Source organism: Sinocyclocheilus anshuiensis, unplaced genomic scaffold, assembly GCF_001515605.1.
Source record: "Sinocyclocheilus anshuiensis isolate Anshui unplaced genomic scaffold, SAMN03320099.WGS_v1.1 scaffold1098, whole genome shotgun sequence".
NCBI classification, from domain to species: Eukaryota; Metazoa; Chordata; class Actinopteri; order Cypriniformes; family Cyprinidae; genus Sinocyclocheilus; species Sinocyclocheilus anshuiensis.
The window spans coordinates 295,870-309,177 of NW_015538053.1; the positions used below are offsets into that span (position 1 = coordinate 295,870).

Sequence of the window (13,308 nt, forward strand, 5' to 3'; positions counted from 1 at the left end):
TGCCCTGGGGGTAAGCAGATAAACATCAAATTTTCATTTTTGGGTGAACTATCCCTTTAATTAAATAAGATCACAAACTAATGATGTCGATGTAAAGTTATTCCTTATTAGTTTTTTTATATTATTAGCTATTTAATTTTATTGTCAGTTTTAGTATATTTAGTACATCAGCTTGCACATTATTTCATTTAATTTTTTCCATTTCTAATTTTTAAGTTTTTCATTCATTGACATTTTATTTCAGCTTATTTCAATTCAAAAACATTTTTAATTGTTTTACTTAGTTTAAGTTAACAATAACAACACTACAGTGGGTACGGAAAGTATTCAGACCCCCTTAAATTTTTCACTCTTTGTTATATTGCAGCCATTTGCTAAAATCCCACTGTATGTAGCCGCGATCGCTCATGTCATTAATATTCAGATTTATTAATGGGATTCAGTATTGATTGGTCAGAGGGTGGCAGCCCTTCAGAATGTCCACTCATTCTCAGTGCTGATTGGTCTTTAGTCGTTTGACCATTCTGTGACCTTTTTCATTCCTTGGTGGCTGGTGATGTAACATGACTGACTCTCTTTCCTGACCGTCTCCAATACTTTCATTCTCATGTACATATTTTATGAAGTGGGGTAAACCCAACTCAGCAGAAGCACTGGGCAAATGGATTCCTGAATGCTGAATAGTAAAGAACATGTATTATTAATCTTGCTTACTCAAGATAATACAGATTTATTATGAGCTATCTTGTGTATACACAGTGTTTTGTATTTTTTAACAGCAGCACTTTGAATTTTTTTATTTAGTTTATTGTAAATAATGACTTCTGATAATGCATGATTCTGAAATTAAAATTACATAAAAAATTTAATTAAAAAAAAATTATATTTAGCAACAAAAACTTCCCAATGTTGCCAGATTTACATCAGTGATATTTTAGTATAGATATTATTATAGTTTTTTGGTAATATTTTGAATTAGATTTTATGTACTGCTTTCATCCAAATTTTTAAGTTTTAGTAATTTTGTTGTGTTATTTTTATTAGTTATTCTTGTTTTTAAATATGTCTGTAGTTTATGTCAGTTTTAGTTATTTTAGTACATCAACTTAAACTAAAGGAAAACGAGAAATGCTACCTTGGCAACTAGCTGGAATAAAATAAGTTTTAGCTTTTTATGTATTTTATTTCAGTTAACAGTTAAAGTACAAAAATGTTTTTTTTTTAGGGTTTTTGCTTTAGAATCAGTTAACTAAAATAAACCTGATTTTCAAAAATAAGCACGCTAAAATATTCTCTTCTCATATACATATTAACAAATAAAAATAAATATTAAATAGAAATGTTAAAATTCTAAACTCTACATTTGCATGTAGGATTAGTTTTTATATTTATTTTAGTAGTTATTTATAATGTAGCAAAAAATAAATACATAATTAAAAAGCATTCGGTAAAATTTTATGTAAGTCTGAAAATTGAAAATAATTGGGGAGTTTTCTTCTTAAATTTCACAAAATTTAATAAAACACTACTTTACGTACTGAAGCTTATATCCAGGCAGCTGAATCATAAACTGCCTTATTCTTTAACATTCAAAAGCAATAAATTCCCTTTTTTGTAGCTAAATCCTACAAGGTTTACAGTTTCTTCACCACTAGAATGTAATTGAAACTGATGTATCACCTGCCACCTCAGCTCATAGTGACATCTAGTGGGTAAAGTATGTTAGTGCAAAGCACTTCCTAATTTTTTTGAGACACTATTAGCCTGTGAATCCAGTAACCTGCCCTCTGTCTTTCAGATCACTCCAGCTGCTGGTCTTGTGTCTATCTTGAAGAGAAGAGTCTCTCTGGAAGGAGCCAACAGCTCTGTCCCTGCCGCCCCTAAACCGGTCTCTAAACGAAAGGTCCGTTTCCGAGAGCCTGACGAGGGCCTGGACCATGGTAAGAACCGCTGTTGTATTCTGCACACTCATTTTTGCAGTATTCACACTGACGACGCTCTGATTCTGTATTGATTTGCTTAAACCCAATATGCAGATGAGGTGGGCGGAGACTCCTGGCTGCTCCTCCTCTTGTTGTGCTTGGCTACCGTGGTGATCAGTGTGGGCGGGACTGCGCTCTACTGCACTTTCGGAGACGCCCAGTCCAGTGTGTGCACAGACTTTTCCCATAATATGGACTTCTACATAGGACAGGTGCAGAGGGGCATGGATGAAGTCAAACACTGGCTGTCCCCGAGCTCATAGCAGGACGGGACGACTCGTTTTCTTCTCCGTTTCTTCTTCTCAGTAGCCTCAGTGATCTTTAATGCTGAGATCTCCTCATACAAAGGCCTTTGCTGGGTCACGCTGTCCCGGATGAAGCCCAAACGAGCCCGTCTGTCAGGTCCTAAAGGGGACGTCCAGCCCCTGCACAGCAAACCTCTTTGGCCAGTTTTTGACTCAAGTAGCCCACTGTTTACTGCCGTCAACTGAACCTCATATGACTTCATTTTTAAAGTCTTAAATTTAAAATCGTAATACTTGGTTGACAGAGTTGTGTCTTTTATTTATTTGAAAATTGAATGACCATCATGGTACTGAAGATATAATAATGGACATAATCATCTGTAGCCTGGACGTAGCATTTTCCTGTGGTGGGTTTGGACTTATGGAAAGATGTTTATAGGGACAGAAAAGCAATACATGTATATTGAGGAGCTATAGATATAGATATATAGATACAGTCAGCAGAGAGGCAAAGTCTCGGTTATCATAGTTATCCATTTATTAATATAGGAAAACAAAAATAATTTTTCAGTAGATTCAGCAACATTGTCATTATTAAAAAGTTAAATCACTGAAGATAATCAATATATTTTCTTTAAAAAAATCTGTCAGATTCTGTACATACAGTTGACAGTGTTGTGTACCATCCATCAGACTGAATTTACTTTATTTTATTAATGTAATTATTATTACTATTAATTATTATCATTGCTAATGAAAAAAATTATAATGATAACAGTGATTTTATGACTAATAAATATCTAAACTTGTCATTTTAAAGTACAAGTTCTATATAGAAAAAGTTGTAAGTTATAAAATGATAAGTTCAGATATTTATTAGTGCGTGTATATTATATTTTTATATAAAAAGAAGTAAAAATATATAAACTTTTTTTTGTAAAATGGCTAATTCTATTAAATAGCCTGTTTCATTTTCCCCATAGAAATGAATCGGTATAACTATGCTAACCATGATTTGTTTTGCCCTCCAGTTTATAACTATTTAGCAATGGGAAGTTTTTAAGACAATTGGTACTAGAACGAGAATGTCATATGATTTTAATATAATTTGCTCAGGCATGTCTCTTGTTAATAATCTTAACAGTTATTGTAATCATGGTGTTCAGATCCATTTTCTTTTTGCTATAATAACATGACCTCCAGTGTTAAATAAGTCACATTTATTTTTGGTTATTGTCATAAGTGCATCCTGTGTTGTGTCTTGAACATTTTTTATGTTTCCTTTTGAAGCACAGTCTTACTATGGTAATGTCAACATAAGTCTGCAGTAAATGAAGTTAAATTAAAGGAACACTCCACTATTTTTGAAAATAGGCTCATTTTCCAACTCCCCTAGAGTTAAACAGTTGAGTTTTACCGTTTTCGAATCCATTCAGCCGATCTCTGGGTCTGGCGGTAGCACTTTTAGCTGTAGCTTAGCATAGATCATTGAATCTGATTAGACCATTAGCATCTCACTCAAAAATGACCAAAGAGTTTCTATATTTTTCCTATTTAAAACTTGACTCTTCTGTAGTAACATCGTGTACTAAGACCGACGGAAAATGAAAAGTTAAGATTTTCTAGGCCGATATGGCTAGGGACTATACTCTCATTCCGGCGTAATAATCAAGGAACTTTGTGATATTAATTTAATATTGTATTCATATAACAGTGTAAACAACAAAATATTTTAAAAATAGTCATATTTTAAATAAAAAGTAAATTGTTGTGATAATACAAATATTTTACTGCGATTCTAAGAATCTTGTTATTAATATAATGTATAACAATTATGTAATTTAGGTAACATTAACAATAAAAAGAATGTGTATATTTGTGTGTTAATTTTGTATTATATTAAATTTCATTTTCCAATTATAAACCACATAAAATATTTAAAAATGCACCAATACGTAAAAATAGTTGTTTCATAAAATCACAAATACCATACTGTAATCCTAAAAATCTTCTTATCCAGAACCCCATTCCGCCCACAGAGTAGACCAATCAAAAACAAGATGATATGACGTATGGCACGGTTGTGTTCTAGATGTACTGTATGCGTACAAACGACGCAATTCTTATTTTCTCAACACAAACTATCTTTGCATGATTCTGCGTAGTTCCTGTAGTTAAAACAACTTCTAAATCTGTGGATAATTCTTTTTTTAACGAACCCCCCAATGGGTATCCATCTTCCTCCCTTATTGTATTGATCATTTCAGAAGGTGCGCAACTGCGCATACAAAGCTGCACACCGATGACGCTCTTCAATGCACATCTAGTTGAAGGCGTTAGCCCGCTCGCTGCGGAAGTCAGACGCTCAACTGTCAGGTGTTCGTCTCGCTGATAGCAGTCTGTTTCTTCCAGCGTCAGTCCGGACGATCAGCAGCTCGGCAGCGTTATGGCGGCGTTCAGCACTTCATCCAGCAGACCCTACCACATCATCATCTTTGGCGCTTCTGGTTTCACGGGACAGTTTGTGGTGGAGGAGGTGGCCCGCACCGCATCCGAGGGTCCCAAGGGGAATTTGAAGTGGGCCGTAGCCGGCAGGAACAGAACCAAGCTGGAGAAAGTTGTGGAGCAGGCCGCCGGAGCTCTCAGTGCGTGAAGCCTTCTTCAATTATGCTAAATTAGCTTGAAATGTCTACATCTGAATCTAGTGAACTGATATAACTGTTCAATACGCCTGCACCCCACAAAAATAACCATGACGAGCTTAGTTTCTGCAAAATACCATAGTACAGTTATTTTTAGCTCTGTAAGATCATAAAAAAAAAGTTTCCGAAACGTCCTTGTCTTGTTACATTCGTTATTTGATTATTGCCGCTGTAACACCTACTACGTATGGTATTTTAGGCAAAACTCTGGTTACCATGGTATTTTTTGTAATGCAGTATATGTTGCAAGAACAAAAAACATCTATTTTGAGTTTATAGGAATGCATGCATTTATGTCTGTGAATGATATCTATTCATTTTGCATTTACCTAAAACTAGTTTGACTCTTATGACAGGGTTATTTATGCATTTATTTTCTTAAACTAAACGAAACAGATATTTTGACAACTGAAAGTTTGAAACACTAAAATGACAACTAAAATTAAAAACTGTAAATAAATGACTAGCTGTAATTAAAACAAATCATATAAACAGTACTATAAAAAAAAACTACTTTAAAATGACAAAAGCACAAAATTATTTAATTATTAATATGTTGCATGATATTTTAATATTTTAACAGTTAAAATTCGAAGTATTCTAATATGTAAATGCATTCCACAACCTTAGCAAACAAAGTTTGGAAACTTTTAATTTGACCTCTCAATACTCAGCAGATGTAAAATATTATTATTAGCCAATTTTGTTTTCACTCTTCAGAGATATTTACTAATGTTTTGCATCTTTTGAAAGAGTTACAGGATAGTTGAGCAGAATGACTAATTGAAAATATCTGTATTTAAATGTTATGCTTTTAGCTGAAGTACAGAAGGAAGCATTATAGACTGTAAGAGCTGCAAACTTGGCAAAGATGTGAAAGTGTTAGAAGGCTTGCATTGACCCAACTATACTGGATTGGACTTGACTTTGACTCACATCGTGGCAAACTGATTTTCTTTAATGCTTGATACTTTTCTGCTTTGACAAATAAATGCCTCGGCGTAGTACATACACTGCATTGTTTAGCTTGGATAATGTATGCATTTTTTTAAACAATAGGCTCTTTGGTCATGGTGGTCTTCAGGGACGGTTTAATTAATCCTCAACAGCTGATGGAAAATTATATTCCAGTGACATATTCAATGCCTTTAATCGTGTAGCTTTGAATGGATGGGCTCAAGCAGAACATTTGCTCAGAGTTATATTTAGATTTCAATAAGAATTCATTTAGCCAGACGGGCCACTGAATAAAGATAGGACTGTTTAGGACTCCTTTTTGTGAAAGTTATTTGATCTTAGTGGACCCAACTGAATTATTTATGACATGGAGTTTGGCCTAGACCGTTTTGCATTTATGCAGTAAATCATAATCTTTAATAATATACAGTCACCAGTAAATATGAGACATAACCCAGCAGAGTTTGCATAATGGCAGTGTACAAGCAATAGCATAACAGCAGTCATGTTTAAAATGTTTGTTCTCAGGTAAGCCGGAGCTGAAGTCTGAGGTAGATATTCTCGTGGCAGATGTCAGCGATCCAGATTCATTGGCTGTCATGTGCAAACAGGCTGTTATTGTGCTCAGCTGTGTGGGGCCTGTAAGTATGCAAGACTGTAGCACACAGAATCCCTTATATATGAGCTGCATTATATATGTGATTAGTCATAAAACATCAGGCTATTGATAAATGACTTTTTGCAATGTAACACCTTAATGTTTACCCAGCTTGCTACATCAGACTGGCAACTGTATGTGACTATATGTGGTTATGCAATACTGTCCTTCAAACAAGATTGATAATCACATTTGTACATTGAACATCAGATGATCTTGTATTAAGGGTCGGTCACAATACACTTTTCATTCCATTGACTTTCATTCATACGAGAGCAGAAATGCAAGCTCGTGCGAAAAAGTTTTGTATGCTCAAAGACAAGTCTAGTGTGACTGCGGCTTTAGATTTTTTGTCATGTCATATCTAAAGGAGTAAAGATTTTTCCCCAGATATTTTAAAGTTTGTTTTTTTTTTTCCCAGATATTTTTAGTCAATAGTATACATATTGTATAGAATATTGTTTAAATGTTAATTTACACTACCATTCAAAAGTTTGGGGTCAGTAAGGCTCTTATGCTCAACAAGGCAGCATTTATTTGATCAAATATACAGTAAAAACAGTAATATTGTGAAATATTATTACAATTCAAAATAAATATTTTATATTTTAATATATTTTAAAATGTAATTTATTCCTGTGATGTAAAGCTGAATTTTCAGCATCATTACTCCAGTCTTCAGTGTCACATGATCCTTCAGAAATCATTCTAATATGCTGATTTGCTGCTGAAGAAATAGTGTATAGTATTGATTCAGCGCTTTGATTTCTTTTTTCTTTCTACAGTACAGATTTTTTGGTGAACCTGTTGTGAAGTCTTGTGTGGAGAACGGAACACACTGCATTGATATCTCTGGAGAACCACAGGTGCTTTTTCCTGACACTTTGTTCTTTTTTCATGATCACAATCAAAATTACACTAAACCCATAAACAGGCATTGATCATAACAGGTCATAACAATATTAGGCTGCGTGTCCACCAAAGCTTTTTTTCCCGAGGCTAGCGCATTTTTTTAAATAGTTTTCAATGGGAGCGCCGCATTTTTTTTTCAAACGCCAGGAGCATGCTGAGCGTCTTTTTCAGCGCTCTGGTGTTTTATCTCGGCGCTGAGAGTTGAAGAATGTTCAACTTTGGGTAAAATGCACACTCATCACTGTCACTTTTTAGTCAGCTGACCAATCACAGTGGAGGAGGGGCGGGACTAATACCAATCAACCGTCACACTCTGCTTGTACTACGAGTCTACGACTGAACTGAACATCAATGGAGAAGTTAATATTGCTTGTCTCCGAGTATTTATTTCTTTACCAGATGGAATTGCCGGACTACCATGTTATTATGAAAAATAAGGCTTGGAGAAGAATTTAATTCACAATGCGTCTTCCATATTACTTCAGTGGTTATTCCGTATCATAAACCCTATTCGCACGGGATTAGTATTACCTGGTGACCTCCAGTCATTTGTAATAATTGCGGAGGTTGTCTGTGATCTTAATCCCGTGCGAATTTGAGCAACATTTTGGTTTGAGTGCAAACCCAAAATATAGAAATCAGTGTTGTTTATGTTCTATTTGCTGCAGTTCCTGGAGCGTATGCAGCTAAACTACCATGACCAGGCTGCTGAAAAGGGCGTCTACATTGTGGGAAGCTGTGGTTTTGACTCCATTCCTGCAGATATGGGCGTCATTTACACCAGGGACCAGTTTAAAGGTATGTTTGTCATGTAATTATTATATTATATAACTATATTCTTAATTGCATATTAATATATATATATTTTTTTTATTCCATTGCCAGGGACACTAACATCCATTGAGAGCTTTTTGACTGCGAGTGCAGGGACAGAGGTTGGTGCTCTTATTTTTTAACCTTAAAAACCCTGAAATACTCAATATTTTTAAAAAGCCTCTGTGTTTAAGTGTCAGCTGACCCACATTCTGGTGTGTGCCCGCAGGGAGGCTGCATCCATGATGGCACCTGGCAGTCGGCTATCTATGGCTTAGCCGACAGCAACAAGTTGCGGAGCCTCAGGAAGAAGTTCGGTCACAAGCCTCTCCCTGTGGTGGGGGCTAAAATTAAAAGGAGGTGTGTATGACAACCATTAGAATTTGTATTTCATCTGCAGTATTTCAAGAAGTCCATTTATAATGGTTTTTCATGATTTTCATGGTTTTTTTTTTGGTTTTTTTGAGAGTCTCCTACAATATGTTTTACATGCATGCAAGGTCAAAAAAACGCTTCCGTTTTCTCAAAATATGCATTTAATATCACCTCATTTTCAAATGATTCTCAAACGATTCATTCGAAGCAGTTCAGTGTTTCTATACCCTCCTTTCCGTGAGGCTACTCTGCTCTGATTGGTCAGATGGCCCAGTCTGTTGTGATTGGTCTACCGCGTACAGCGCGGAATTTTAACCACTGATTCTTTGCAGCCTCATCATTCGGAAGTGAAAATAAAACAAATTTACTTTCACGGCATTTTCTCGACATGATGTTTACCACACGAACAAACTACAGTGTTTGAGGGCAGGTGAAGTTGTTCGCAGCTGGCCAGCGTAGAACATAGGCGGGCATTATGCAAATATGTTACCCCGTGATGTGTAGCAGTCGTGGAAGTGATTCGAATTACTGACGACTCGTTTAGGATGTACAGAGTCGATTCTTTCTTTTGGGAGACAATAACTTTATTTATTGTGCACTTTCGGCTTTACAACTTTGCAGATAATTTACAATCATATACAGCTACATTACAGACTGCATGAAAGGCAAAATTCGAAATGGCATAATAGGGGCACTTTAAGATAAAAATATAGTCAAACCAGTAATATTGTGAAATGTTAACCTGCTCATGAATGTGCTCATGTCTGTTTTTAACAAAAAATTAATTTCTATTTACAGGGGCACACTCTTTTATAGTAACGAGTTGCAGCAATATGCAATTCCCTTCATGGGTTCCGACCCATCAGTGGTTAAAAGGACCCAGCGCTACTTAAATGAAGAACTCACTGAGTCTCCGGTAAGTCATTCAATCTTTTAATTGAAATAAAGCTGTATATAACAAAATATAAATATTATATTAAAATGACTAAAACTGAAATAAAGTGAAAACTAATAATGATTACAAATGCTCATAAAATAACACTAGTTCAGTATCAATGAACAACCCGGCATACTTATAATTTTCACATAGAATTATTGGAAAAGGCGGCAAGGGGACAGTACAAATGTGAGTGTCAGTTTAACTCAACACTGAACCAGTTAAACTGGACTGAAACTGAACTAGCTGAACCAGTAAACGCATGAGGTTTTAGAAAAATGACAACATTGACTGATTAAACAACAAGATTAAAGCAGTAATTCATAGACTTTTTTTCAATAGTCTTTTCTCACAAGTCAATGTAATTCCCTTGTTAAGGATGTAAGTAAAGGCAGTTCAGTAAGAAAAAAAAAAAAAGCACACAATATGAGGGTTTTTCCCCCTGCTGGAAATTTGTGAAAAGACATTTCATTGGCTAAGCAACAGATGTACAAGAGTAAGGCTACGTTTACACTAGTGCGTTTTCGTTTTAAAACGCATAACTTTTGCTACAGTTACGCCTGACGTTTACACTACTCCAGCGTAAAACGCTGCAAACCCCATTTTAGTTTGAAAACTCAGAGGTTGCGTTTCAGTGTAAACGGACCAAAACGTAGACTTTTGAAAACGATAGCGTAGCTGCCAACATTCGCTCTGCGTATCCTTGACGACCGTGTAAACAATAACATCATGCTCATTGTTGTACCCATAGATATGTATACGTAGATGCCTCATTAGCGACTGTTATGGGCCGCTATACGTAAGCTGTCCGCCATATTCGAAGGGTCAACTTGACATCATTCACCATAATAGTAACATAAGTTACCAATGTTTCAAAACTTGTAATATTGAGTTAATACAAACACAAACCAACACATTTTCACCTGTGAAAGGTTATCCCGTTTCTTCGGGGAATTTAAATCCCGGCAGTTTTTACAAAATCAGCTGTGCAGGATTGTGGCATCTTAGAATATTAATTGATTATAATGGTGAATGACGTCAAGTTTACCGTTAAAGATGGCAGACGCGTCTACGTGCTTGGCGCAGTCGAAATGAGGAATCTACCTATACATCTATGGTTGTACCTGCATGAATGGTCATGTGACATGCGTTTTCGGTTGTGTAGTTTGGACAGAGATCATTTCTGAAACGCAGTGAAAACGCACTAGTGTAAACAGGGCATAAGATATACAACAGTAAGGCATATTGACTTGACTGTGTCATATTCATTCACATCAAAATCAAATTAAATTTGGCATCTACCTTTACTAAAGACCAATCAAAATTACTGCATTACTGTAAAATGACCTGCATTACCATAAATGTTTTATGTTTTACATGTACTGACACTATGTGTATGTTTCTTACAGGTTCAGTACGGGGCGTATGTTGGTGTCGGCGGTATTTCCAACATTTTCAAGCTTGTCTTCGCTGGATTGATGTTCTTTTTCCTTGTAAAGTTCAGCTTTGGCAGAAATCTGCTCATTAAGGTATAACATACTATATCATGTTGTGAAAGCAATATATTGCATTTAATTTGATTTTTTTGTTTGTGGATCTTAAACATATACTTTGTCTGCAGTTTCCGGAGTTTTTCTCATTCGGTTTCTTTTCCAAAGAAGGTCCAACTAGGAAACAGGTATTATACCCACATTATCATCATCTAGGCTATCAGCTCTATTTTTTAGGATCTGATTCATTTAAATGTGATATCTGCAGATGGAGGGCTCCTCTTTCCGTTTCATCTTTCTTGGAGAGGGTTACACTGAAGGTTCAGAGCCCAATGAGGGCAAACCCAACAGCAAGATCCGCACTCTGGTCAAAGGACCAGGTACCATATTCAAATCTGCCTCGTATTGTGGTGCTTTTCCACTGTGTGGTACGACTCGGCTCACTTTACTTTGGCTCGGTTTGCTTTTCCACTGTAGTTTAGTACCGCTTCAAAGTGGGTGGGATTACAGACTGATCGTTATTAGTTGCGTAGTATATACCTTGTCTACTGACCACGATACAGCCATTTCTTTTTTCACGTTGTGTGTGACTGTCGTTTTAAGCAGGTCATTTAAAGAAGTCGTGCGAAAAAATTATACTGCCGTGACTGTTGCTGACTATGTATTTAAAACTGGCAGTTTTGGTGTATTGTGTCGCAAATCCAATGACGCTGGTAGTGATGACTTTCTGTGACCAATCAGTGATCTGCCATGTTTACACGTTACATTTTAGTATCGGTAAGGCTCGCTTGGAACCTCAACCGAGGTGATACTAAAAAAAAGTACCAGGTACTAGGTACTGTACACAGTGGAAGACCCCCCAAAAGGGAGACATACAGTGGAAATCCGCCATTAGTGTAGCTGCATCAATGCATATTTCTCATTTCCATTTTTTGTGTGTGGTATTTTCTAGAGCCAGGATACGTCGCCACACCAATTGCTATGGTTCAGGCGGCCCTTACCATGTTGAACGAATCAGATTCTCTTCCAAAAACGTGAGTCCAGCCATATATGAGGTCAAAACTACATCTAAATAAGCAGTTTGTATTATTAATGGGATAGTTCACCCAGAATCGAAAATTCTCACCCTCAAGCTGTTCCAAACATGTACGAATTTCTTCTGTTGAACACAAATGAATATATTTTGAAGAATGATGGTAAACAAACAGTTGCTGGTCCCCACTGACTTCCATAGTATGGAAGAAAATACTATGGAAGTCAATGGGGACCAGCAACTGTATAGTTACCAACATTCTTCTTTTGTGTTCAGCAGAAGAAAGAAACTCATACAGGTTTGGAACAGTTTGAGGATAAGAATTTTTGGGTGATCTGTCCCTTTAAGTGGCATATTCTGACTGTATATTATTGGGTGATTCTCCACAGCGGCGGTGTTTACACTCCAGGAGCGACATTCGCCAAGACCACCATCGTCGACCGCCTCAACAAACATGGCATTCAGTTCTCTGTCCTTTAAGTGAGAGATTAAACAGGGCTTAACCGGCTTGGCTTTAACATCAGTCTTGTGAAGCACCTATTAATTTGCTTGCTTGAGCATAGAGATTCTTGTTGCTATGTAAAGCTTCCTTACGGTGTTGCTGTTTTCCGCTGTTTTCCGGTTTAGTGTCCTCGTTTGTGCACGGTACACTGGGACGGGTTTGTTAGCATGCACTCTGCTCAAATGGCTGCGAAATCTGCACTATGATTGTGGCACAAACACTCTTGAAATCCCTCCATTTAATCACACATGTTTCGGTTTGAAAAGTTTGACATTTTTCTTGCATTGTTTGTATCAACAGAAATGCTAATTCTCACAGATGACAGACATCTCTAAAAACATTTAAAAGCACACCCAGAGTTGAAAGAAAATATAGGCCTAGTTAGAGAAAGAACTCGTTTTTGTAATATTGTCATGAGTTGTTATATTTGTGAATCATGTAACTGTAGCAGAATAATTAATACAAGAAATAAGAGAGAATGTTTTAGAGACCAATGAATCTGTGAGTTGTTTGAAAGATTGCAGAATGCTATTCTGGTTTGTTTCTAACTAAATAAAGTACATATCAAACCGTATTCTATGTATAATATTATGTAACTAAAATGTAGTACTTGCTTACTGTATACAGCCTACTTTTATAGTCTGTGAAACAGTATGCAGCATGTCACGACATAATTCATGCGATTTTGTGTAAAAAAAAAAA

The 13,308-nt window shown here is 36.1% G+C and overlaps 2 protein-coding genes across 2 annotated transcripts in view; both read left to right on the forward strand.

Annotated features, from left to right (window-relative positions):
* LOC107681916 (consortin-like) overlaps positions 1–2,918 on the forward strand; it is a 28,223-nt gene extending 25,305 nt beyond the window's left edge. The window contains exons 10-11 of the mRNA XM_016478292.1: positions 1,799–1,940; positions 2,037–2,918. Of these exons, the coding sequence (XP_016333778.1) occupies positions 1,799–1,940; positions 2,037–2,245 (351 nt within the window). The 3' untranslated portion in view covers positions 2,246–2,918. The remainder of the gene's footprint in view (positions 1–1,798; positions 1,941–2,036) is intronic.
* A 1,634-nt stretch (positions 2,919–4,552) lies between these two features.
* On the forward strand, positions 4,553–12,818 carry LOC107681945 (saccharopine dehydrogenase-like oxidoreductase). The gene is made up of 12 exons (XM_016478323.1): positions 4,553–4,872; positions 6,415–6,527; positions 7,330–7,410; positions 8,125–8,254; positions 8,342–8,391; positions 8,499–8,629; positions 9,443–9,560; positions 10,991–11,110; positions 11,203–11,259; positions 11,340–11,451; positions 12,024–12,105; positions 12,494–12,818. The coding sequence occupies exons 1-12, from the start codon at positions 4,674–4,676 to the stop codon at positions 12,582–12,584; spliced, it is 1,284 nt and encodes a 427-aa protein (XP_016333809.1). The 5' UTR covers positions 4,553–4,673; the 3' UTR covers positions 12,585–12,818.
* The last annotated feature ends 490 nt before the right edge of the window (positions 12,819–13,308 follow it).